At 47.6% G+C, this 26,720-nt stretch overlaps 1 protein-coding gene across 5 annotated transcripts in view; it reads right to left on the minus strand.

Annotated features, from left to right (window-relative positions):
• Positions 1–26,720, minus strand: part of SETH2 (UDP-Glycosyltransferase superfamily protein) — a 93,978-nt gene that overhangs the window by 21,813 nt on the left and 45,445 nt on the right. For 2 of the 5 annotated variants that reach the window (XM_086496062.1, XM_086496060.1), the window contains exon 5: positions 3,850–3,966. The exons of 2 other annotated variants lie outside the window; for them this stretch is intronic. In XM_086496062.1, the coding sequence (XP_086352188.1) occupies positions 3,850–3,966 (117 nt within the window). Of the gene's footprint in view, positions 1–3,746; positions 3,967–26,720 lie in introns of all 5 variants that reach the window. One more of the 5 variants, XM_086496063.1, reaches the window with a different exon arrangement.

The following is a 26,720-nucleotide window of genomic DNA, read 5'->3' on the forward strand; positions in this document are numbered from 1 at the left end:
AAGAAAAAGACTAAATGGTACTTAAAAAAGGTACTGAGAAACATACTCTAACATCCTAAACTACTGGAAGTGAGCTAGCTAGAACTCTATAGGGTATGAGAAATAGTTGATACAATGAGTGAAGGGCTGATACAATAAGTGATACAATCTCAACGGAGGTGAGTGGATAATGTGTGACCATCAAGTCATAGGATATCCATCATCAGTCGGTCGTTGGTAGATCTCATCGATATGCTTTATGGTTAGTACTCTGATTGGACGTCTCGCATGCCAAGCCCGAATGGTCTGGATCCTTTGCTACAGCCTCGTTGTGAAGCTCCTCACAGTCGTGGGCGTTGTGGATCTCCTTAGCTCAATAGCTCAATCAATCGTGTCTCTGGTGCGGGTGAGATCTAAGCTTTGTTGTGAGAGCTGCTCCTCACGCTGCCCAATGCCCGGTTTTATGAAATCTATAATCTGTCTTTGAGACTCGCTCTCCCTTGATCTCCTCAACAGGCACTCTCTGTGTTTGCGCAACTCTAGTAAAAACAGTCCAAGCCATCTCTGGTCATGGTATCTCATGACTCTAGAAAGTTGTCCAGAATCCTCTCTGAGCACGCAACGAAAGCGGCCACGTATCTCATAGTATATAGGGCAATGACATATGTAGTGCAGCTCCGTCTGTGGCTCCAAATGGCATAAGTGACATATATTGGCCTTTGCTAATACTCCTCCAAATCTACCAGTCTCAACCTGAAGCTGATGCGAAGATGTGCGTATCTGACCAATAGCACACCGTATCCCATGTATCTGGGCCTAGTCACAAAGCCATCCTCCGTGAGTTGGAGAAGATGCTCTCTGTAGAAAGCCATCTTCGTGCCCAACTCCCGTGTCTGTTGTATCCATGTCCTCCTGGTGTCTAGCTGAATAAAGTCCTGACGAATGAATCTAGTGATCTTTGTCCCTATGAGAGTCAAAGAGGGTGCATCTAGAGAGTACTGGAAGGGGGGCAATGTTTCCATGCTGAAACCATGTAAATGAAACCATGATGTCATCTATCCATACCAGCAGGCTGTATCTCCCTGCAACGCTAGCTGACCACCAAGGGAGGTGCAACCAACTCAGCTCGAATAGTCCCATGTGGTATTGAAGCCCTGGCTCTAAAATGATCATAGAAACCAAAGGCCTCTCCATCCATCAGTGCTACCAGATCTGCCATGGTGATCCACTGAGGGTCCCCATATCTGGACTCCATACAGCATAGCTCAAGCCACCAGTGTCAAAAAGCCAGAGCTTTGTTCGAGGTTCCTGAAACTGAATCTACAAACGCATCCTCTCCAATCCCCCCAATGTTGCATAAGCTCTAGTCAGTCTAGTCTCCGTTGCCTCAATGCAAACACTCGCCCACTGAAGACTACCCCAAAGCTCATAACCATGGGTAAATGTGGGTGTTGACTTCCTGACCCACTGAAGACTACCCCAAAGCTCATAACCATGGGTAAATGTGGGTGTTGACTTCCTGACCCACTGCGGTGTGGTGTTGAACACCATAATCTTGGTTTTGCCAAGATTAACAGACAATCCACTTTCATGGGCAAACGCACGTAAAGCATCCAAGTGACATTGCATCCCCTCCGGTCCCCAGAGAATTAGAGATCAGCACAATATCATCAGCATATAACAATAATGGGATCCGTGTCCTTGCCAACTGTGCTCCTCTATCACCATCCCTCTCAATGTAGTTAAAAACTTCATCCACATACATTACAAATAGCGTAAACAATAGCGAGCAGCCCTGTTTCGCCCCAATAGTGGAGTGAACCAAAGCACATATCCACTCTGAAGTGGGTATATGCCCCCAATACTGACCTGTATAAAGCCATGATCCCCCGAATCAACTTTGTGGGTACCCCCATCTCCTATAATCTGCGCATCAATATGGTTCTGGGCACTGTGTCAAATGCTTTGTGGGAATCCACAAAGCTACAATAGATCCTCCTGCCACGTGATCTGCCCCCCTCGATAATGGCTCTGAGTGTTAGAATGTGATCAAGTGTAGTGAAACCCCTTATGAACCCTGCCTGCACCGCTACTTGTATACCCCTCTCTCTCTACCCATCTACTCAACTATTGCTCAAGAATGGATGCATCCAATCATGATAGTGCGATAGTTCCCAGGCTCCATACAGTTCCTTGACTTGAAGATGGGTACAATAGTGGACAAACTCCAAATATCAAGTAGGCCCTCACACATGGCACGGTTGAACATCATTGCTAGAAGTCTTGCAAGCAGATCTCTGGCATGTATAAAATGCTTTTCTACTAAGCCATCATGATCATATGCTCTCCTTGTCCTCACCCTATCACTGGCCTTCTTTCCCATCTGGGCGGTAAAGAAAGCACAAGTGTGTGAGCATGGTTTTGAGTGGGGTTTGGAAGAAGTGCTATCGAGGAACTATGTCCAAGGCATAGTTGACACGTACGGTCACGTATGACGGGTACACGTACGAAGACGTGCGGTACTAATCGAACTAAAAAAAATTAGACGTACGGTGACGTAACGTACGATGCAAAAAAAAATCATGCGTCTTACACATGATAGATCATATGAGTCATGACATCGACCTTAGTACTTAGTACCAGGGCTAGAAACAAACATTTTTCCTAACCGATCAAAATAAGGGAAAACTTGAGTTTTCAGGTCAAAATTTGAAGCTTTTGCCGGTAATTACACTAAAACTTGTGTAAATTTGCCGGTTTTCTTAGAGGCAAGCTCAAAATCTAATCGGGATTTTATAATTTCAACCGGTTAAAATACACTAGACCCCGGCTTTTTTCTAACACTGCTTAGTACTAAATACTTGTAACTTAAGTCTTACAAGTTAGAACATGAAAGATCTGTCCATGGACATTGGAAACGGCAATGTCCGAAGAAAGAAGAATCATAATCTCCAAAGTGGTGGCGGCCATAGTAGATACTAGATCCGCTACCCAAGCCTCGTCGCACATAGGTCATGGTGGTTTGAGCCAATGCAGCCATTGGGCTCTTGTTCAAATGCAGTCGAGATGCAAAACATTCCCACACCAAAAATCGCCCAACAAAAAAAAAAAAAAAAAAACACGGACGACTCATGTACGGAACGTACGAGTCGTACAGTACGGTACGGAACATACGGAACGTCCCGTACGTCGAACGTGGACAACCCTGGTCCAAGGATAATCCATACTGACCCCAAACCTCCGTAGAAGTGATAGCTGGAGGGGGAGAGTGCTCATGGAAGAATCACCATGCAATTGGTATGAATCCTGCTCTAGTCAAGCCAGGAATGCCCGCTTGAGTCCTTGACCTATGAAAGGGCCAAATTGACCTATCAGAAGTGATCAAAATAAGACATCAGCTACGCCCAAAAAATGCCATCCTGCATCATACGTGAGAAGAGTGTACTTTGAGGATACAAGAGAACCATGGTGCAGGCTTATGTAGCACCAGCCCAAAAGACCGGCCTAAACTCAAGACTCATGAAGCAATGCCTTCCTCCACTTCTAACATGCCCAAAGGGCGGCCAGCCCCAAACAGTGAAGGGCCAAGAAAAGCGAAACAAAACGGTAGTGTCGTGAAATGAAGCAAATGAGACCCCATCATATCAAGCCTCTTTTTCTATGAACGCAATAGCTATGTCTACAAAATAAAGGTCTACAACTCAAAATAACTGCAATCAGTGAAGAAAAGCTTTATGTGGCGATTTGAATTCGTGCTTACAATTTACCTGACTGCATAATTTGTGCAAAACAGACTAAAAGAAGAACAAACTAAGCACATTTCGTATCAAAGATGTGCTCCCATTGAACAAAATTTCCTTTGCCACTGACCCTGTCATGCATGGAAAAAGGATCGATCTTTGGAAGCAATTTTATCGCTCTCCCAATGGCCTCTACCATGTTTTCTGGAACAGGTTCTGCCAGCACAATCATATCAGGAGGTAAAACCTGATCAACAAAACGAGTGATCTCTCTCTCTCTCTCTCTCTCTCTCTCTCTCTCTCTCTCTCTCTCTCATGTCATCCCCAACCTCACCTATGGCAACAAGCAAACTCAAATATATGCTTCACTCCAAACGAATTTCCATCATTGAATTGGAAATGAAAGCATGGAGAAAAGAGATGGAAGATTGGAGGAACGCGAAGACCGTTTTCCTCCGAGAAAATGAAGAAAAGGAGAAGAGGTGGAAGGACGAGAAGGGTCATCTTCTCAACAAGATCGCCACGTTGGAGAATAGCATTTTGGACCTCCACAAAGAAGTGTTGGAAACACGGTCAAAAAATGGGCTTGAAGAGGGGGAATTTCAGCCCTCTTTGAGGGAAGAAATTGACAACATCAATGAGGAGAAGAAGTCATGGGCCGCGGTCATATCCGAAACGCAAAAGAAAGTAGAGGAGGCCGAAAAAATGGATTGAGGTTGCCAAGAAAGGGAAAGGTAAGGAAGCTCCTTGTACACCCACTCTTATCAACATGACCCTCGAAGAGGAACAAAGAAGGAGGGTGCGGGCTCTACATGTGAGGGTAACCGGCCTCAAGGACATAAACAATGTGGAAAAAGAGGTCACAAGCCTCACATCAATGATGGGGGTGGAGAAGCCTTCACACACAAAGGCATGGAGAGTGGGCAAGAAGAGTGAGGGCCCGGAGAATCTTCAAAGGAAAGAGCTCTCATACTACGCTTCCCTTCATTGGAAGAGAAGAAGGAATTCTTGAGAAAGAGACCTACTCTCAAGAAGACAGGTATTTTCTTAGGCGATGACCTCACTCTCTCACAACTTGCGCATATGAGAGAAGTAATGCCCGAGATTCAAGCGGCAAGGGAGAAGGGGAAGATGGCCTTTTACAGAGATGGTCGGGTGGTGATTGTAGAGCGGCGCTCTACATGACGGTGCGAGACCTATGGGACCACATTGAGGATGGCGACTTGGAATTGTAATGGGTCTATGAGGTTGGATGTTGGTGCCTTTGAGGACAGTTTCAGAGACAAGGACATTGTTTTCTTTTCAGAGACTCACCAGGCCCCTGGCCAACTGTTGCCACATGGGGTGGGATACAAATGGGAGACAGCCCACAGAACAGTCACGAGATCTGAGCATGGGAGTAGAGGTTCAGGAGGAGTAGCGGTGTTGTTTAGGGAGGAGCTACAGCCACTACTACATATTGTACGGAGAGATGATCAGGCTAGATACATGTGGGTGAGGCTGAGAGCTGACACAGGTCGATTTCTATATATTGCTATATGTTACTTCCCCCCCAGTACGTCAGTATATGCTGTATCCAGAGGGCAGTCGCCTTTCTCAATTCTAGATGATGATATATGGGAGTTTTCTAGGGATGGTGATATCATCCTCCTAGGAGACTTCAATGCTCGAACGGGCAACTGTCAGACAGTCTTCTACGACACCTCAGATGAGATGCTTAGAGAGTTGGATGTGGGTGAGCTGGGGTTTGACAGATGCTCACATGACAGAGAGCAGACTGAGTATGGGAGATACCTCACGGAGATGACGACTACACATGGGCTAGCCATACTTAATGGCTTACAGCGGTTTCCTGGAGCAGCAGGCTTCACATGCTTTCCACACAGACATGGGGCCAGTACAGTGGACTATGTTATGACACAGCCGAGCTTTATTCCTTGTATTCAGGATTTCACGGTGGGAGCCAGACCAGTGGGCGTAGCAGTGGATCATGCTCTCTTGACACTGTCCGTATCTTTTCAGTTTAGTACAGCCCAAAAATCAGGAGGCAGGTCACACACCCGTTATACATTTACACCAGAGACTGACTCGGTTTATACAGAGGCGATCTGGGATCGTCTATGCACAGTTGCTCCAGGCCTCTCAGTAGAGGAGTGCACTACTTTATTGACTGAGACACTACATGATGCAGCATCAGAGGCATACCCACACACTCAACCGGATCGGAGGCGACATTCTGGGAGCATGCCCCAGAATAGTTGGTATGATGAGGAGTGCAGAGAGATGAGAGCCCAGCTTCAGAGGGATCTTCATTTAGGAGTCATCACCTACAGACAGTCGCGGATTGCTTTCCGGCGCCTTGTGCGAAAGAAGAAACGAGCTTACCTGGCCCAGATGGAGCGAGACTTGTATCAGTTGTTCTTGAGTAGAGACTCAGGCGAGGCATGGCGACTCTTCCATGAGCACTCCCCTCCCCCAGTGATTACTTCTCCTGATGTGTGGGGCCAGTATGCGACATCGTTATATACGGTTCCTGGGCAGGATCCCCTTCCAGATCCTACAGAGCCATGTCCACCTACGAGCACCTTCTTTACCACTGAGATGGTAAAGAGAGCCATTGACAGGATGAGGACCAGGAGGGCTTACGATCATGACGGTCTAGTAGCGGAGCACTTTATACATGCTAGGGATATGCTGATGGAGGTTCTTGCAGTGTTGTTCAATCGTGCCATGTGTGAGGGATTACCTGAGACTTGGAGATTGTCTACTATTGTGCCTATATTCAAGGCAGGTGATCCTACAGAGCCTGGAAATTACCGCACTATTATGGTTGGACACACACTGGCACGATTGTATGCATCCATTATTGAGCAGCAGTTGAGTAACTGGGCAGAGGGTGAGGGTGTACGGGCAAAGGGACAGGCAGGTTTCAGGAGGGGTTTCTCCACTCTTGACCATATTCTGACACTCAGAGCTATCATTGAGGAGGGCAGGTCACATGGGAGACGGATTTATTGTAGCTTTGTGGATTTCCGCAAAGCATTTGACATGGTACCGAGAGCTCGGCTGATGCGCAGACTGCAGGAGATGGGGGTGCCCACAGTGTTGATTTGGGGGATTATGGCTTTATACAGATCAGTGATGGGACATGTACGCACCCCAGAGGGGATATCTGACTTAGTTCACTCCACTATCGGGGTGAAACAGGGTTGCCCATTGTCTCCTACTCTATTTGGTATGTATGTTGATGAGGTGTCTGATTACATTGACAGAGAGGGTGATAGAGGTGCCCAGCTGGCAGGGACGTGGATCCCATTGTTGTTATATGCTGATGATATTGTCTTGATCTCTGACTCACCAGAGGGTATGCAGCGACAGTTGGATGCATTACACAGTTTTGCAGAGGATAGTGGATTGTCTGTAAACCTTGGTAAAACCAAGGTCATGGTGTTTAACACCACACCGCAGTGGATCAGGAGATCGGCACCGACCTTCACGTATGGTCAAGAGATTGTGGAGTATACAGATGCATACACTTACCTTGGGATAGTCTTCACTGGGCCGAGGTTTTCTTTGGGGAGAGCAGCAAAGACTAGACTGACCAGAGCTTATGCGGCCTTGGGAGGCTTGGAGAGGATGTGTTCGCAGGTTCAGTTCCAGGAACCTCGGACAAAGTTATGGCTCTTTGATACTTTAGTAGCCTCAGCTATGATGTATGGGGTACAGGTATGGGGACCTTCTGTAGGCCAGGATGGTTGGAGAGGTATGGAGAGGCCCTTGGTATCTATGATCTCCGATTGATTAGAGCCAAGGCCTCCGTACCTCACGCGATCATTCGAGCAGAGCTAGCTGCCCCCCCCATGGAGATTGAGGCGCTTACCAAATCAGTGTCCTTTGTGCACAGCCTATGGGATACTACTAGAGACAGATATGCTAGATTGGCCCTTGAGTCTTCCAGACAGTTAGCTCTACAGGGGGACACTTCATGCTGGTATGCACAGATGACTTCATGGTTTCAGACGCATGGCTTCACCATGGACAAGTTGCCCCCTTTCCAGTATTCTCTTCAGGCACCCTCGCTGTCTCTTACACGGGTGGAGATCACTAGACTCATTCGTCAGGACCTGATCCAGCTCGACACCAGGAGGACATGGATAGAGCCGCCTCAGGAGTTGAGCACAAAGATGGCTTTCTATAGAGAGCATCTTCTCCACCTCACAGGAGATGGGTTTGTGATTCGACCCAGCTACATGGACACACATATGTCTCATGGTTTGCGTTGTGCCATTGGTCAGATACGCACATCCTCACATCAGCTCGAGATTGAGACCGGTAGATTCAGAGGGATACCAGCAGACAGCAGGATATGCCGATTATGCCAGAGAGAGCCAGAGACAGAGTTGCACTACATATGTCATTGCACAGTGTTCTATGAGATACGGGGGCGTTTCCACTGCTTATTCAGAGAGGGTTTTGGTCCTCTATCTAGGGTCATGAGTTATGAGGATCAGAGATGTCTTGGACTATATCTACTTGAGTTACACAGGTATAGAGACACTTTACTGGGGAGAGCTAGAGAGAGGCAGTCCCAGAGACACATTACAGATTTCTTTTCACTAGATATGGGACAGCCAGAGGAGCAGCCACCACTGCAGAGCTCGTCCCACACTCATTCGACCACTACTGGCACTCTCATCGACCGAGCATTGGAGCTACAGAGATACAGACGACCGCGACTGAGGAGAGGAGCTACACAGCATCGACGGAGACTACAACAGAAGATTCGAGCCATACTCTCTCGACATCCAGAGTGCAGATGAGGATGGATCCTCACCATTTCTTCCATCTTTGTTTCACACACTGTTACATCCAGTTTACCGGGTACCTATTGTATCAGCTGCTACACCCACGTAGTTTTAGATTGTAGTAGTAGTAGTAGTATTTTGTTCCACTTCTAGTTCTTTTCTAGTTCTTTTGTACCCAGACATGGTATTAGATTCACTATTTTGTAACTGATTGGTCTCATAGGTCATTTTGGCCTTTTGAAGACGTTAATATAACATTTCATTTCATTTCATTTCTCTCTCTCTCTCTCTCTCTCTCATACTGACATTTGCTAATTATGATACTTGGTTTTTAGTCAAAGCTATGTACCTCTGGAGATGTTCCAGTCCCCAAAAAGTTTGGAATCGTGTCCCAGAAGAAAGTGCAAAAAAAAGACCCAGATTGTGTTGAAGCAGGATGTCCCTCTACTGGGTAAGACAGGCCAGCTTATGACAGTAAAGAGAGGATATTTTCGAAACTATCTTTACCCATTTCAAATTTGGCAAAGCACAAGTTGCTACTCCTGAGTTCCTCAAAGCGATAAGATTGGAAGAGGAAAAGGAGGAGGCTGAGAAACAAAAAAAAACGATGGCGTGAACTCCTCCTGCCTTCCACTCGCGCTGCGCGCAGGTGCTTGCTGGCTGTTTCGCACATCGTTTTTGCAGGCAGATTAGGGTTTGCATCAGTCTGCAGCAGCCAAATTAGGGTTCGCGGCAGCGAGCAGGCCCAGCAGGTCTCTCTCTGAGCGCGTAGGTCATTGTGTCTCTCAATACGCAGGCCATCTCTCTCAGCGCGCAGGCAGGGCTGAACGCACAGGGCGGGGAGCTGCTGAGAGCGACGCACAGGGCTGCAGGGCAGGTGGTCTGTGCGAGCAGATTGGGGGCTCGTGCTGGCGCAGATTGTGACAAGGCCTGCGCAGGCAGCAGGACGAGCAGGTTCGCAGGTTGCTGTGTCTCTCTCTCTCTCTCTGCGCACGAACTGAAGGCTGAGGGCATGAGCTTTTGCTGATGGTGTTGGGGGCTGCCATCCAACAAGTCACGAGCAGCTTATCCAGCAGGTTGAGAGCAGCATATCCAGCAGATTGCGAGCAGGCCCAGCACGTAATTTGCAAGCAGCTTTAACGTTCTTGAGGCAGCGCAGGTATTTTGCAAGCAAGGGGGCACCTTGATGAATAAACATAGACCAACGGAAGGCCTTGGGGGAAAAATCAGAAATTAAACGCAACCGGGCACAAGCAGTAGCGCAACACAGCAAGCTAAAAACAGAATCAGCAGGGATTTTCAGGACCTTCAGGATTTTTTCACAGCATGAGGAAACTGAATGATAAAGCCGACCCCCTAGAGGATGCCATTCAAAAGTGCAAAGAGGAAATGACGGAGACTATTACCAAGATGAACCGCAATCTATTGGGCACAATAAAAATGCTCGAAGGACGCGTCCTGATCCAAGAAAGCAAGATAAACGCACTGGAAGACCGAGTGATGACCCCCAAGATAAACGCACTATAAGACAGTGACGACTCTTGAAGAAAAGGCCAACTCTTAAAGAGACGGGCATTTTTCTGGGGGATGATCTTACCCTCTCGCAGATCGCTCATATGCAGGAAGTAATATCAGAGATTAGAGCGGCAAGGGGAAAAGGTAAGATTGCCTTTTACCAAGATGCAAGAGTGGTAATACTGGAGCGACGCTCCACATGACGGTGTAAGACTTATGGGATCACACTCAAAGTGGCGGCCTGGAACTGTAATGGATCCATGCGTCTTGATGTGGGTGCTTTTGAGGATAGCTTTACTGGAAGAGACATCATCTTCTACTCTGAGACACACCAGGCCCCCGGGCAATCCATGCCTCACATCAGTGGATACAGATGGGAGACAGCTTACAGACAGGAGACACGCTCAGAACACAGAGGATGGGGCTCGGGGGGAGTGGCAGTGTTATTTAGAGAGGATTTGCAGCCATTGATACATATAGCCCACAGGGATGAGCAAGCTAGGTACATGTGCCATGTGGCTGAGATTGAAAGCAGAGACAGGCAGATATCTCTACATTGCTATTTGCTACTTTCCCCCGAGTACATCGGTCTATGCATCACCCAGAGGACAGTCCCCCTTTTCTATTTTGGATGATGACATATGGGAGTTCTCTAGAGATGGTGACATTATCATTCTAGGGGACTTCAATGCTAGGACTGCCCATCACCAGACAGTGTTTTATGATACTTCAGAGGAGATGCTGAGAGACCTAGATGTTGTAGAGACGGGCTTGTCCAGACCATCACACGATGCGGAATATACTGAGTATGGGCGACACCTGATAGACATGGGCATTGCACATGGACTGGCCATCTTGAATGGCCTACAGAGGTTTCCTGCTTCGGGAGGCTTCACATGCTTCCCACACAGACATGGAGCCAACACAGTGGACTATGTCATGGCACAACCGAGCCTCGTCTCTAATATCCAGGACCTCATGGTTGGACCCAGACCTGTTGGTGTGGCAATGGATCATGCTCTTGTGTCGCTGACCATCTCTTTTCAGTTTAGTGTAGCACACAGGCTATGGGCAGTAGTCCCTACTCGCTACACCTTCACGCGGGAGATGGACTCTGTTTACATAGATGGGATCTACAGACGCCTATGCACAGAGGAGCCAGGGCGACCTCTGGAGGAGCTTACCACTATACTGACACAGACACTACATGATGTAGCAGCAGAGGCATACCCACATACCCAGCCTAAGCAGAGACGTTGTTTGGGGAGCATGCCCCGGAACAGCTGGTATGATGAGGAATGCCGGGACACTAGAGCTAGACTTCAGAGGGAGGTGCTTTTGGGGGACATCACTCACATGCAGTCACAGATTGACTTCCGACGCCTAGTGCGGCGGAAGAAGAGGGCATTTTTGGCTCGCCTAGAGCAAGATCTATACCAGCTATTCTTGAGTCAAGACTCGCGTGAGGCGTGGAGGCTCTTTCATGAGCACTCCCCCCCCCCCCCCCCCCCCCCCCCCCCCCCCCCTCTGCCATCACTTCTACAAAGGCTTGGGGCCAGTATGCATCATCTTTGTACACAGTTCCTGAGCAGCCCCCCCGATCCATGCCCACACACATGTGTTTTTTTCACCGCTGAGATGGTGAGGAAGGCCATTGACAGGATGAGGACTGGGAGAGCATATGATCATGATGGCTTAGTGGCTGAGCATTTCATGCATGCCAGAGATTTACTAGCAGAGCTTCTAGCAGTTATGTTTAACCGTCCCATGTGTGAGGGCTTGCCTGATACTTGGAGCCTATCTACTATTGTACCTATCTTCAAGTCGGGAGATCCTATGGAGCCTGGGAACTATCGCACTATCATGATTGGACACACATTGGCACGGTTGTACGCATCTATTCTTGAGCAGCAGCTAAGTAGATGGGCAGAGAGGGAGGGGATACGCGCAACCGGGCGGGCACGTTTCAGGAGGGGTTTTTCAACTCTTCACCATATCTTGACACTCAGAGCCATCATTGAGGGCAGATTGCGTGGGAGACGGATCTATTGCAGCTTTGTGGATTTCCGCAAAGCATTTGACACAGTGCCCACAGCTAGATTGATGCGCAGATTACAGCAGATGGGAGTACCCACAGAGCTCATTTGGGGGGTGATGGCATTATACAGGTAAGCAGTGGGGCATGTACACACCCCAGAGGGTCTATCCACACCGGTTTACTCCACTATTGGGGTGAAGCAGGGCTGCCCGCTCTCTCCTACTCTATTTGGTATGTATGTAGATGAGGTTTCTGACTACATTGAGAGAGATGGTGATAGAGGTGCACAGTTGGCAGGGACATGGATTCCACTATTGTTATATGCTGATGATATTGTTTTGATCTCTGACTCTCCGGAGGGGATGCAACGTCACCTGGATGCTTTGCATAGGTTTGCCCAAGAAAGTGGTTTGTCCGTCAACCTTGGTAAAACCAAGGTCATGGTATTTAATACCACCCCACAGTGGATCAGGAGGTCAGCGCCCGCCTTCACATACCGCCAGGAGAAGGTGGAGTATACAGATCCTTACACTTACCTTGGAGTGGTTTTTAGTGGGCCAGCATTTTCATTGAGGAGGGCAGCAGAGACTAGATTGACCAAAGCCCATGCAGCATTGGGTAGATTGGAAAGGATGTGTTCACAGGTCCAGTTTCAAGAGCCTCGGACGAAGCTCTGGCTCTTTGACACATTGGTGGCTTCTGCAGTGCTTTATGGAGCTGAGGTTTGGGGACCTTCACTGGACCATCATGGGAGGACAGGCCGCAATGATGGATGGGGTGACATGGAGAAGAATCTGGTCTCTATGATCTCGCGGCTCATTAGGGCCAAGGCTTCAGTACCACGTGCTATTATACGAGCAGAGCTGGCTGCCCCCCCACTAGTGGTTGAGGCGCTCACCAGATCTGTCTCCTTCATGCACCGCATATGGGAACTTCCCAGAGACAGATATGCACGCCTTGCACTTGAGTCCTAACAACAGTTAGCCATGCAGGGAGATATAGCATGCTGGTATGGGGAGATGACATCATGGTTTCAAGAGCATGGGTTCAGCATAGACAGATTGCCTCCTTCCAATACTCACTGGATGCGCCCTCTCTGACTCTTACAAAGTCCAAGATCACCAGGCTCATTCGCCAAGACTTGACTCAGCTAGACACCAAGAGGACATGGATACAGCCAGTACAGGAGCTGGGCACGAAGATGGCTTTCTACCATAGTTACCAGGAACGGGAAACCGGAACGGGAACAGGGAATGGGAACGCGGAACAAAATGCCATTCCCTGTTACGGGTACTCACGTTTGAAACACGGAACGGGGATTCGGAACGAGAACTTGGAATGGGAACGGGGAACAGAGACCTGAAAACGGCCATTCCCTGTTACTATGCTTTCTACAGAGAGCATCTCCTCCAACTTACGGAGGATGGTTTTGTGATGAGGCCCAGATACATGTGCACCACCACATCTTGATTCTGCTGGGATCGAGACTGGGAGATACAGCGGAGTACCAGCAGAGGCCAGGACATGCCCCCTGTGTGACATCGAGCCTGAGATAGAGTTGCACTACACATGCCACTGCCCCGTCTACTACGAGATACGATGTAAGGATTCTAGGTACTAATCCTTAATTAAGTACTTAAACTCATGATTAAGACTAAGAAACTTGAACTGTACTCGAGACAAGACTTAGTAGACTCTGTGTTTGATTCATTGAAATGTGTGATACAAGGGCTCCTTATATAGGAGACGAATAGACACAAATGAAAAGACACATCTCTTGGTGAAGAGACATGACTTTAGACGTAAAGACACGTCCTTTCGGCGAAAAGCTGCAACCATTGGGCGAAGAGTCGCACCCGTAGAGCGAAGGGGTGTGACCAGTCGTCGAAGGAGTGTGACTTTTGGCGAAGAGACACGTCCTTTGGGCGAAGGGGTGTGACCATCCAAGCGCAGGGGTCCTCCTTGGCATGGCACTTCGCGTATCTGCAACTAGGAGTAGATGTATTGCTGTTAACATAGTCACAATCGTGACATTTCCTCCCATTTAAAATGAGAGCCCGTGTCAAATAAATGACTTCTGATGTTGATAGAACTCTGGAAAAGCATTGAATCTTCGAAAATCTTGAATCTTTGAGTTATCTGAAGTCTTTGTCTTGAACCTTTGCTTTTTGCGAAACTTTTTTGCTTTGATTGCTAAGTCCCATATCATTGCATTGTTCAAAGACTTTTTAGAGTAATCTGGCTTAATCAGGTTGACTCTAAGAGGTTGATCTTCAAAATCTTTCGTGTGATGTAAGCCTTCTGGTTCAAAATCTTCCAATAACTGTGAAATATTTGGGGAAGAGGAAATCTTCTCAAGATACTCTTCAAATGGGGTAACTTCAACTTTATGAATCACTGGAGAGGATTTTGGCTTGAGACTGTAATCATCTTCCAATAACAAATCCCAAAATTCTTTCATCTTCTGGAACTGTAACTTCATGACTTATAATTGGCATATCATCATCCAGTAAAGAATCAAAGAAAGCATAGTCGTCTTCAGACTCGAAATTTGCAACTATGTTCTTATCTGTCTTCATCGATTGATTCAGGAGAAGTTAATGAATTCAAAAATTCATCAATTATAATATCTGCATCTCCATCGGAAATCATACTCTCTTCATAATCCACTGGATCATGTTGTTTGACTTGTACACGTGAGGCTTGAATTACTCTTTCCGCATGAGAAAGCCCGTGTAAAGTCAATTCACGTCCATCTTTGAACAAATTGATAGTATGTCCTCGAAAGCTAATTGCTGGATCATATTGGAATAACCAATGCTGACCAAGAATCATGTCGTAATAAGATAAAGGCATGACTTCAAAATCCAGTTGATCTACATAAGTTTGAATCTCGAACTGTAACTGTCGAACTGTCTGATCACAAGTCAAAATTGATCCATCTGCTAATTCCACATCATATAAGTGAGATGTCTTCTGAGTTGGTAAGCCAAGTTGTTGAACTATCTGAGTGCTGACGAAATTATTCGAGCAACGCTGTCCACCAAAATATTGATGGAGCGACCATTGAGTAGTCCAAGAAGGCTCAAAACTTGCTTTGAGAGAGGCTCCAAAACTGAAGAATTGCATGGAGCATGCTTCATAAGAATACTCGTATCCTCTGAGACACGAATCGTATTGACCACAGATTTTCCTTTATCCTTAACAAATTCTGGTTGATCAAAATTCGATGATGTTTCCGGGTTGGAATTTCTTTTCGAATTAGACGGATTTGGTCTCTTTGGACATTGATACCATCTATGGTCACCACTGCAAATTGTACATAATCCTTCCTTCTTTGAAGTCGAAGATGCATTTGACGAAGAGCCTTGCTGAGTATTGGAAGGTTGATCTTGAGAAAAATCACGTCCTTTACCACGATCAAGTGGAGGAACATGTGAAGAAGATCTGCTTTCAGATTGTCGATCTTGAGAATAGAACCCTGAAGTTGAATAAGGTTGCGTTGCTTGCTGTCTGAACTGAGACTGATGTTGCTGACTTTAACTATAGCTGTCTCTACGATCGCCTGTGAAAAGCGAGCGCTATTTGAAGATCTGTTACTAGGGAGAAAATTCCGTGTAGGGCGTCGATTATCGCCAAGACGCTCCACATAGGAAATTGCAGCATCCAAAGTGGTAGGGTTGTATTTGTGCACATCGTCCTTCAGGTTGGGTTCGAGTCCGTCGATAAAGCTGTGAAGTTTATCATAGGGACTAAGAGTCTCTATCTCCAGAGTTAGTCTTTGGAACTCTGTGATATACGTGGCCAAGGAACTTGTCTAGCTCAGGCGGCGAAGAGAGGACCGGGCTTGAAAATCCGCATTGGCAGGTTCGAATGCCTTGCGAATAGCACGCCGGAATTTATCCCAAGAAGATGCGTGTTTACCATCACCAACCCGTCGTTGCCACCAAAGAAATGCTGTGTCTTTGAGCAGAGAACTAGCAAGTGCAACTTTTTTACTCTCGACTAAGTCCGTATTCGATAAGTAAATCTCCATTTTAAACAACCATTGGTCCAGCACGCGCTTGTTGCGGCGACCAGTGTATGGTTCCGACAGTTTAGCATCAAGCTTCTTCTTCTGTGCAGCATTAAAAATTTTATAAAGTAATTGAAGTTCGCAATTGTCTACCTCATCAGTTGGATCTGGTTCGTTTGGTTCGTCCACTGAAGCTTCGGAAGAATGTGTTGAAGATGCTGCATTAGTAGTTCGAGAAACAGCAGGTCGACTTCGAGAAGTGTTTCCTGTGTGCATTTCATCCAAGCGAGTGTGGAGTGATGCAAGGCTTATAAATAGTGTGGTCATCTGCTCCTTGATAAGAGTAAGGGCATCGTCAAATTGACCACCTCCATCCTGAGAATTTGGCATGGTTACGCCTCAAAAGGAACTCGAACAGGTGTAAGTTCTGGGTCGGGAACAGATTCTGGGAAGAGACTCTTCTGGGAGTACATCAAGGTAGCTCAAGTATGGCACGGGCACGCGGAACTCGTTGGCGTCGGCATCGATGCAACTGTGAGCACGAAGAGGAGCACCTAATAATTTTGGGGCCTTTTAAGTGATTAAGTGTTCACATGGGCTTTGAAATTTTAGGGCATGTCAGTCAATGTTGGCCGGCCACTTTGGGGCTGAAATTTTGGGGTATTTTAATAAGTTAAATGGATTCTAGGTGCTTTCACATGGGCCTTTTCAATTATGGGTTTTGGCCGGCCACCTAAACTTTAGAATGGGCAAATTTGCCCAGCGTCAAAATAAGGCTGTCATCGTTAAAATCTGCCCAGCGTAAGAAGAAAGAGGCCAGCCAGCGCGTGGAAATAAAACCCAGATCGCTGGTCTTTTTGCTCATGCAATGGGTGCGCCAGAGTGAAAGGGTGCGCCAGCGTGAAAGGTCACGAGTGTGAAGGGCTGCCCACGCAAGGGGTGAGCATGTGAAGAGTTGGCTCCAACGGGTACACTGCTGCATATGCCAAAGGGTGCAGTGTCCGGGTACGCAACACACATACTCTGGGTACGCCACACACTCACACACACTGCTGTCCCGTTTCTGTTTATGCTGCTTTTATATGCGTAGAATTAAATCAGTTACCTCAGACCATCGGCAAAGAGGTTGAATTCCATCTTTCTTCTGCTTCCATACAACTCCAGGAAAAGGGGGGGAGAGGGTAGCGGCGAGGGCAAGGGGCTCACAACCTTCGGGTCCTCGGAAAAAATTTTGCTCTGATACCACTGTGAGGATTCTAGGTACTAATCCTTAATTAAGTACTTAAACTCGTGATTAAGACTAAGAAACTTGAACTGTACTCGAGACAAGACTTAGAAGACTCTGTGTTTGATTCATTGAAATGTGTGATACAAGGGCTCCTTATATAGGAGACGAATAGACACAAATGAAAAGACACGTCTCTTGGTGAAGAGACATGACTTTAGACGTAAAGACACATCCTTTCGACGAAGATCTGCAACCATTGGGCGAAGAGTCGCACCTGTAGAGCGAAGGGGTGTGACCAGTCGTCGGAGTGTGACTTTTGGCGAAGAGACACGTCCTTTGGGCGAAGGGGTGTGACCATCCAAGCGCAGGGGTCCTCCTTGGCATGGCACTTCGCGTATCTGCAACTAGGAGTAGATGAATTGTTGTTAACATAGTCACAATCGTGACATACGAGGCCGCTTCCATTGCTTGTTCAGAGAGGGCTTTGGACCATTCTCTAGAGTCATGCGGTACGAGGATCAGAGATGCCTGGGTTTGTTTTTGCTCGAGCTGCGCAGACACAGAGAGAGTCTGATGAGAGGAGAGGCTAGCCAGTCTCAGAGACAGATCACAGACTTTTTTAGTGCTGCCACTGGACACATGGAGGAGTTACTACCACAGCAGCGCCCGTCGCTTTACACTAGGGGAATATTGATCGACCGAGCGACTGAGCTGGGGAGATCCATACGCCCACGACTGAGAAGGACTACACAGCATCGACAGAGGCTGCATCAGAGGATTCGGGTCACTTTGGCTCGACATGCACGACGCCTGGTGAGACTACTGACCATGGAGGAGATTGATGAGATCCGCCAGCGACCGATGCTGGATCTCCTGTGATCTAGCTATCCCAGCTAGCTGTTTTAGCTGCTTAGTCCAAACCCAGCAGTCTAGGATTCCACAGTATTTTATTTTGTCTTTTTGTCATTCTGTCATCTTGTTACTCTGACTTTGTATCAGATCCACCACATTGTAACTTTCTGGTCTCATAGGTCACTTTGGCCTTTTAAAGACGTTGATATAACATTTCATCTCTCTCTCTCTCTCTCTCTCTCTCTCTCTCTCTCTCTCTCTCTCTCTCTCTCTCTCTCTCTCTCTCTCTCTCTCTCTCTCTCTCTCTCTCTCTCTCTCTCTCTCTCTCTCTCTACGCGCACTGCCTGCCTTGACCTGCTGCGTGCCTAGCTGCTGGCCCTCCTGACGCACTGCCTGCCCTGCTGCGCACTGTTGTTAACGTGCTGCCTGCCATGCTGCACACTGCTGGTGCAACCCGCCCCGCCCTCGCGATGTCCTAGCAACCCCGCCTCCCCCTCGTGCTGCTCTACAACCCCGCCTCACCCTTGTGCTGCCTATACAGCCCTCCCCCCCTCGTGCCTTCCCCCCCCCCCCTAGTGCTTTCTCTCTCTGTTGCCTCCTGCCCAGCCCCTTCACGTTTCTCCCTGTAGCCCCGTCCCTCCTGTCACGAGGACGTGGCAATTGCTAACCTTAGATGTTGGTTTCTTCCAATGATTTTTGTTTTATTTTTGAGACCCTCTTTTTGAAGTTGCAAATGGTCGGACATTGTATGGCCAATGTGAACGGTAGGTTCACCCGCAGACGGGAAGTTGGTCGGCACTGGAATTCGTACAGTAAGAGGATGTCTAGGCTCAGAGCAAGATCATACAGGTCCCCCCCGTCGCACTTAGCAAGTTGGTGGATACTAGGAAGTGAACTCAATAAAGGCATAAAGTCAAGGTGGGATCACCAACAGAAAGTATCCGACAGTTGGGCCACATTGCACTTTTGGATGCGGTCCCAATGAGGATAGATGGTCAGAAGACCAGTGGGAGCCCGACGGAAGCATCTCCTAAAAATTAGGGAACTGCTATTTTGGGCCGTGAAATGTGTTCGCGTCATTACCTTCGGTATGACCAAGGGAACATTTTAGTACTCTGCTGCAAAGTCAACTGATGCACCAGTTGAGAGATTTTTAAGCAGGAAACCCAATGCGGGGAAATTGCATGTATGAGTGCCAAGTGGCACTTTGTGGTCAATTTACCAAGTCTGGGAGAACAGAACCCGTAACTGACTTTTGAGAGCAGTTTTGGAGGCTGTTAACTTGGATTTTCAGCCATTTCTCTCCATTTTTGAGCTTCCCATGACTTTGCCTAGGTCCAAGGAGCTCATTTTCAGCATTGGAAGGCATCAAATGCATGTTTACAGGGCTGTTTTGCTGCGTTTTCAGCGATACGCAGGTTTTGGCAGCCATGGAAATCTTCTCCTTTTTGCATCTATTTGTTCACAGATGCATTACAGGTTAAGGGCAGAAGAGGGGGCGCTCGATTTATGCTGGGAGGATGCTTCATTGAGAACCTGTCACAGGTTAAGAGCTATGGAGTGCTTTCTTTCCCTCTCATGTACAGTGTGGTGCTAGGAGTGATGCCCTGCACACTACACACTGCTCTCTTTCTCCCCTACGTGCAGTTATGTGATGCCTCACAAGAGGGCTACTCATTTGACTGATGTACAGTTGTGTGGGTTCATGCTTTTGTGCTGAGGCAAGAGCCTCCTTGAGCAGGAACAGGGGTAGCTAACTGCTACTCCAAAGCAGGCACTGGTGAGGGTCATAACCTCACCGTACAGGTGCAAAATCAGCGCTGTGTATGCGCTGTAATTTGACTGTTTTTCAGCCATACGGACGCCAGGATCATTGGGAATCGTGCCCCACTGGCAAAGGACAGTTAGGGGACTGTTTGGGGCTGAAAACAGGGCAAAAACCAGTAAATACAGCGTGCTGAATTTACTGTTTTTGGACAGGAATCAGAGGGTATACGTCAGTGCAAGCGAGTTCCAGCAGGGGAATGGGTTTCGCGCAAGTTTTGGGGCTGTTATGCTGCCGAAATTTGGCCAAATCAAATGGTATCTAGGTGGATACACGTGAAGGATTCCCAGGACCTTACCTTGTAATTTACCCTCCTAAAGAATAAAGAAATACCGAAAGGGGCGCCAATTTTGGGGCCTACAGGTTGTCGGCATCTGCTCGGAGCATTCTAGCTTCCGAGCTGTGTGTGTGATTAAGTGTTAATTCCCATCGCAGGTTCTCTTTGCAAAGTGCTCTGTGTGTGTGTATAAAGTAAAGAATTTCGGGTGAAAGCCAACGCCTACCGCCCTACGGGCCGGTTTCACCTCCCTTGGCTCCACTCGTAACACCCCCCCCCCCCCCCCCCCCCCTTGTACAACAGAAATTGGCGAAATTGGCAAAATTGCAAAATTGCATAAATTGGCAGAAATTGGCGAAATTGCATAAAGCGGGCTTTTGCTGTAATTTGCAGAAATTACAGGAAATGTACGCCATGTATGCTTAATGTGGGAGAACATGTATGCATAATGCGGAAGCACTTGTGTGTGTAGGTCTCCTTCCGCCGCAAAATTTCCTCTCCTTTTTGGCAACGACCAAACATGAGGAAGCAGAATGATAAGCCCGCCCCCTTTGAAGATGCAATTCAAAAGTGCAAAGAGGAAATGACCGAAACCATTGACAAGATCAATCGCCACCTATTAGGGACAATAAGAATGCTCGAAGATCGCGTTTTGGCCCAAGAAAGCAAGATCACTGCAATGGGAGATCGTGTGACGGCCCAAGACAGAGATTGCGTTACTCAAGAAGGAGCTCGCTGAGGCACGATCACGAAACACGCTTGAAGAGGGAGAATTGAACCCTCTATAATAGAAGAACTCAACACAATCAAAGAGCAAGTGCGAGCCATCAAAGAGCGGGAAGAGCAGCATAAAGAAATGATGACTTCTTGGGTGGACGTTATTACAAAGACTCAACAAAAAGCAAATGAGGCTGAGAAGTGGATTGAGGTTGCCAAGAAAGGGAAAAGCAAGGAAACAACATCCATACCCACCATTATCAACCTGACACTAGAAGAGGAGCAAAGAAGACGTGTACGCTCTCTACATGTGGGAATTTGCGGCCTTAAAGACAAAGATAATGTAGACGAAGAGGTAAAAGAACTCATGGCATTGATGGCGGTTCATGAGCCGATGCACTCAAGAGCTTGGAGAGTGGGCAACAAGAAAAAATGGGAGCAAGGGTAAACCCTCGAAAGAAAGGGCACTCATCCTTCGTTTTCCCTCCATGGAAGCGAAGAAGGACTTTTTGAGGAAGAGACCAACTCTTAAGAAGATGGGTATCTTTCTCAGGGATGACCTTACCCTCTCTCAAGTCGCCCATATGCAGGAGGTAATGCCAGAGATTAGAGCGGCAAGAGAAAAAGGTAAGATTTCTTTTTACCGAGGTGGAAGAGTGGTGATATCGGAGCCACGCTCCACGTGACGGTGTGAGACCTATGGGACCACACTCAAAGTTGCTACCTGGAATTGTAATGGATCTATGCGTCTTGATGTGGGTGCTTTTGAGGAGAGTTTTACCGGGAGAGACATCATCTTCTACTCTGAGACACATCACGCCCCTGGGCAGTCTATGCCTCACATTAGTGGATACACATGGGAGACGGCATGTAGACAGGAGACACGATCAGAGCACACAGGACGGGGTTCAAGAGGAGTGGCAATGTCATTCAGGGAGGAGCTGCAGCCATTGATACCTATAGCCCGTAGGGGATGAGCAAGCTAGGTACATGTGGGTGAGATTGAGAGCAGAGACTGGCAGATATCTTTACATTGCTATTTGCTTCTTTCCCCCGCGTACATCAGTATATGCACCACCCAGAGGACAATCCCCCTTCTCTATTTTGGATGATGACATATGGGAATTCTCTAGAGATGGTGACATTATCATTCTAGGGGACTGCCCATCATCAAACAGTATATGCAGAGACGGGCCTATCCAGACTATCACAGGATGGGAAGCATATTGAGTATGGACGTCACTTGATAGACATGGGGACTGCACATGGATTGGCCATCTTGAATGGCCTATAGAGATTTCCCACTGCAGGAGGTTTCACATGCTTTCCACATAGACATGGAGCCAGCACAGTGGATTATGTCATGGCACAGCCGAGCCTCATCTATCCAGGATCTCATAGTTGGGCCCAGACCTGTTGGGGTGGCAGTCGATCATGCTCTTGTGTCGTTGACCATCTCTTTCCAGTTCAGCGCACAGTCCACGAGCAGCAACCTCTACTCGCTACACCTTCACGCTAGAGACGGATTCTGTATACATAGACGGGATCTACAGACACCTATGCACTGAGGGGCCAGGGCGACCTCTTGAGCACCTTACTACTATACTTACACAAACATTACATGATGCACCAGGAGTGGGCATACCCACACACCCAGCCTGAACAGAGACATCGTTCTGGGAGCATGCCTCAGAACAGCCGGTATGATGAGGAATGACGCCAAACTAGAGCTAGACTTTAGAGGGAGGTGCTTTTGGGGGACATCACTCACAGACAGTCACAGATTGACTTCCGACGCCTAGTACGGCGGAAGAAGAGGGCATTTTTGGCTCGACTAGAACAGGATCTATACCAGCTATTCTTGAGTCACGACTCGCGTGAGACATGGCGGCTCTTTCATGAGCAGTCCCCCCCCCCCCCCCCCCCTACCATTACCTCTACAGAGACTTGCGGTCAGTACGCATCATCTTTGTACACAATTTCTAGACAGTCGCCCCTCCCCGACCCCCCCAATCCATGCCCACGCAAGGCTGAGATGGTGAAGAAGGCCATTGACAAGATGAGGACCGGGAGAGCATATGATCATGATGGCTTAGTGGCTGAGCATTTCATACATGCCAAAGATCTACTAACAGAGCTTCTAGCAGTTATGTTTAAACGTGCCATGTGTGAGGGCTTGCCTGATACTTGGAGCCTATCGATTGTACCTATCTTCAAGTCAAGAGACCCTATGCAGCCTGGGAATTATCGCACTATCATGATTGGACACACGTTGGCACAGTTGTACGCATCCATTCTTGAGCAACAGCTGAGTAGATGGGCAGAGACGGAGAGAATGCATGTAGTTGGGCAGGCAGGGTTCAACAGAGGTTTTTCTACTCTTGACCATATCTTGACACTCAAGGCCATCATCGAGGAGGGCAGATCCCATGGAAGAAGGATCTATTGTAGCTTTGTGGACTTCCGCAAAGCATTTGACACAGTACCCAGAGCTAGATTGATGCGCAGATTACATGAGATGGGAGTACCCACAGAGCTCATTTGGGGGATCATGGCATTGTACAGATCAGTAGTAGGGCATGTACGCACCTCAGAAGGTCTATCTACACCGGTTCACTCTACTATTGGGGTGAAGCAAGGCTGCCCGCTCTCTCCTACCCTATTGGTATGTATGTGGATGAGGTTTCTGACTACATTGAGAGAGATGGTGATAGAGGTGCACCGCTAGCAGGGACATGGATTCTGCTATTGTTATATGCTGATGATATTGTGTTGATCTAAGACTCTCCGGAGGGGATGCAACGTCACTTTGATGCTTTGCATAGGTTTGCCCATGAAAGTGGTTTGTCTGTTAACCTTGGAAACCCAAGGTCATGGTATTTAATACCACCCCACAGTGGATCAAGTGGTCAGCGCCCGCATTCACATACGGCCAAGAGTGTCACGTGACACATCCAACCCTGTGTGTCCGTGGACAAGCTACAGCATGATTAGGGTTCAGTCAGTCCAATCAGTCTAGATTAGAAGTGATCTGGCACTTTTGTGAGTCTATTCGTAGACCGTGCATGCCCAGTCACTTAGTGTAGATGCATATCCTCTGGTTGCACACAGCATGATCATAAGCATTCCCATTAGAATCCTTCAGGGGAATTTTCCAGTGCATTTAGCCTATTTTCCCTATTTTTGACATTTTTCACTTATTATTTTTAAGTGACTTTTGTTGGAAAGTAGGTAGGGCAAATTGAGTAAGTTTGTATATAAGCAAACCTAGACTAGCACTAAATGGCAAAAGAGGCAGCAGGAGCTCCACCGCTCAACAGGCAACTTCTCAGCAAGACCAAGCCTTGGTGGTTTTCCTTCCAAGCGAAGATCCCATCACTGGCGTTTTCCAAGCAAGACTCAACCTAGAGTTTTCTTCATCTGCATCAGCCTTGCGTTTTCAGCATTGCATCATCGCCAGCAAGTCCCTTGCCTTAGCGTTTTTGCATCAGCAGATCGCCATCCACAACCCCATGCCTAGCGTTTTTGATCCCAGCAGGATTCAGCCCTAAAGAGTAGAAGATTCAGCCCGAAAGGACCAGCAATTTTCAGCCCTTAAGAACCTCAGTTTTCAGCCATAAAACCTGCAGATTTTCAGCGACAAAGACCTACAGAAACAGCTCCAAAATCAGCGTTTTGGATTGTAGCAGATTTCAGCCCATAGCGTTTTTGGACAGCAGATAAAAGATTGCAGATTTCAGCCCTTAGGTCGGTGTCGCCATCCCCGTCGTCATCGTCGACGTAGCCAAGACTTGCATCAATTCCATGCATTCAGTTTGTACCAGATTGTGCAATCATAATAGACCACTCTCGCCGACGAGAGTGGGGCCTTCAGAGGAGGGTTTTACAATGTCTCTGGTGTCGTATCTCTCTTCTCTCTCTATCTCTCAGTCTCATACACTTGCACGCACAGTGTCCATTCACTTTGTTTGTGATCATAGCACTCTCTCATTAAGAACGGAAGGCTCTACCTTCCATAAGAACAAAAGGAACCTTGAGCACAGTTCGGAGCACTCATCTTGAGCAAAGCGCAAACATTCATTCAGCTGCACCTTACAAAGAGACAGTGGAGTATACAGATGCTTACACATACCTTGGAGTGGTTTTTAGTGGACCAGCTTTTTCATTGAGGAGAGCAGCAGAGGCTAGATTGACCAGAGCCCATTCGGCATTGGTTAGATTCGAGAGGATGTGTTCACAGGTTCAGTTTTAGGAGCCTCGCACAAAGCTCTGGCTCTTTGACACATTGGTGGCTTCTGTATTGCTCTATGGAGCTGAGATATGGGGGCCTTCGTTGGATCATCACGAGAGGACAAGTCGCACTGATGGGTGGGGGGACATGGAAAAGCCTCTGATCTCTATGATCTCGCGGCTCATTAGAGCCAAGGCTTCAGTACCACGTGCCATTATCCGAGCAGAGCTAGCTGCCCCCCCACTAGTGGTTGAGGCGCTCACCAGATATGTCTCCTTCATACACTGCATGTGGGAACTTCCCAGAGACAGATACGCCCGCCTTGCACTTGAGTCCTCTCGACAGTTAGCCATGCAGGGAGATACGGCGTGTTGGTATGGGGAGGTGACATCATGGTTTCAGGCGCATGGGTTCAGCATAGACAGATTGCCCCCCTTCCAGTACTCACTGGATGCACCCTCTCTGACACAGTCCGAGATCATCAGGCTCATCCGTCGGGACGTGACTCAACTAGACACCGGGAGGACATGGATACAGCCAATACAGGAGTTGGGCACGAAGATGGCCTTCTACAGAGAGCATCTTCTCCAACTTACGGAGGACGGTTTTGTGACGAGGCTTAGATACATGGACACCCACTTGTCTCATGGGATACGGTGTGCTATTGGCCAGATACGCACATCTTCACACCAGTTACGGATCGAGACTGGGAGATACATCCGAGTGCCAGTAGAGGCCAGGACATGCCTCCTGTGTGACATGGAGCTTGTTGCCTCACACCAGAGGCACACTGATCAACCGAGCAACTGAGCTGGGGAGATCCAGATGCCCACGATTCCGGAGGATTACACAGCATCAACGGAGGTTACATCAGAGGATTCGGATCACCTTGGCCCAACATGCACGACGCTCGGTCAGATTGCTCACCATGGAGGAGATTGATGAGTTCCGCCAGCGACCGATGCTGCATCTCTTGTGACTTGTGATTTAGCTATCCTAGCTAGCTGCTTAGTTCACACCTATCAATTTAGGATTCCATAATATCTTATTTTATTTTGTCATTTTGTTACTCTTTGTATCAGATCCACCCCATTGTAACCCTCTGGTCTCATAAGTCGTTTTGCCCTTTTGAAGACGTTAATATAACATTTCATTTCATTTCATCTCTCTCTCTCTCTCTCTCTCTCTCTCTCTCTCTCTCTCTCTCTCTCTCTCTCTCTCTCTCTCTCTCTCTCTCTTTGGACACTTTTTTACACCCTTGTCAAAACCTTATTGAGCTTACTGTTAACCTCTTCAAATAAAATCTTTCATTTTATAGCACAACCTTTCTCCTTTATTTTCATGATGATTCTTCCCCCTCACCTAAAAATCCCCCTTATTTACACTTTTACCCCACTCTCTCATTCCCAAAAAATTGTACTATGAAACCTTGCCTTTAACCTACATCCATACCCAAATCACCTTAACTCCTCTCCCAGTACCCTAGTTCTAGTGAAAA

The sequence above is a fragment of the Adiantum capillus-veneris genome, chromosome 22 (genome assembly GCF_014529385.1).
Source record: "Adiantum capillus-veneris isolate H3 chromosome 22, ASM1452938v2, whole genome shotgun sequence".
In the NCBI taxonomy this organism is placed as follows: domain Eukaryota; kingdom Viridiplantae; phylum Streptophyta; class Polypodiopsida; order Polypodiales; family Pteridaceae; genus Adiantum; species Adiantum capillus-veneris.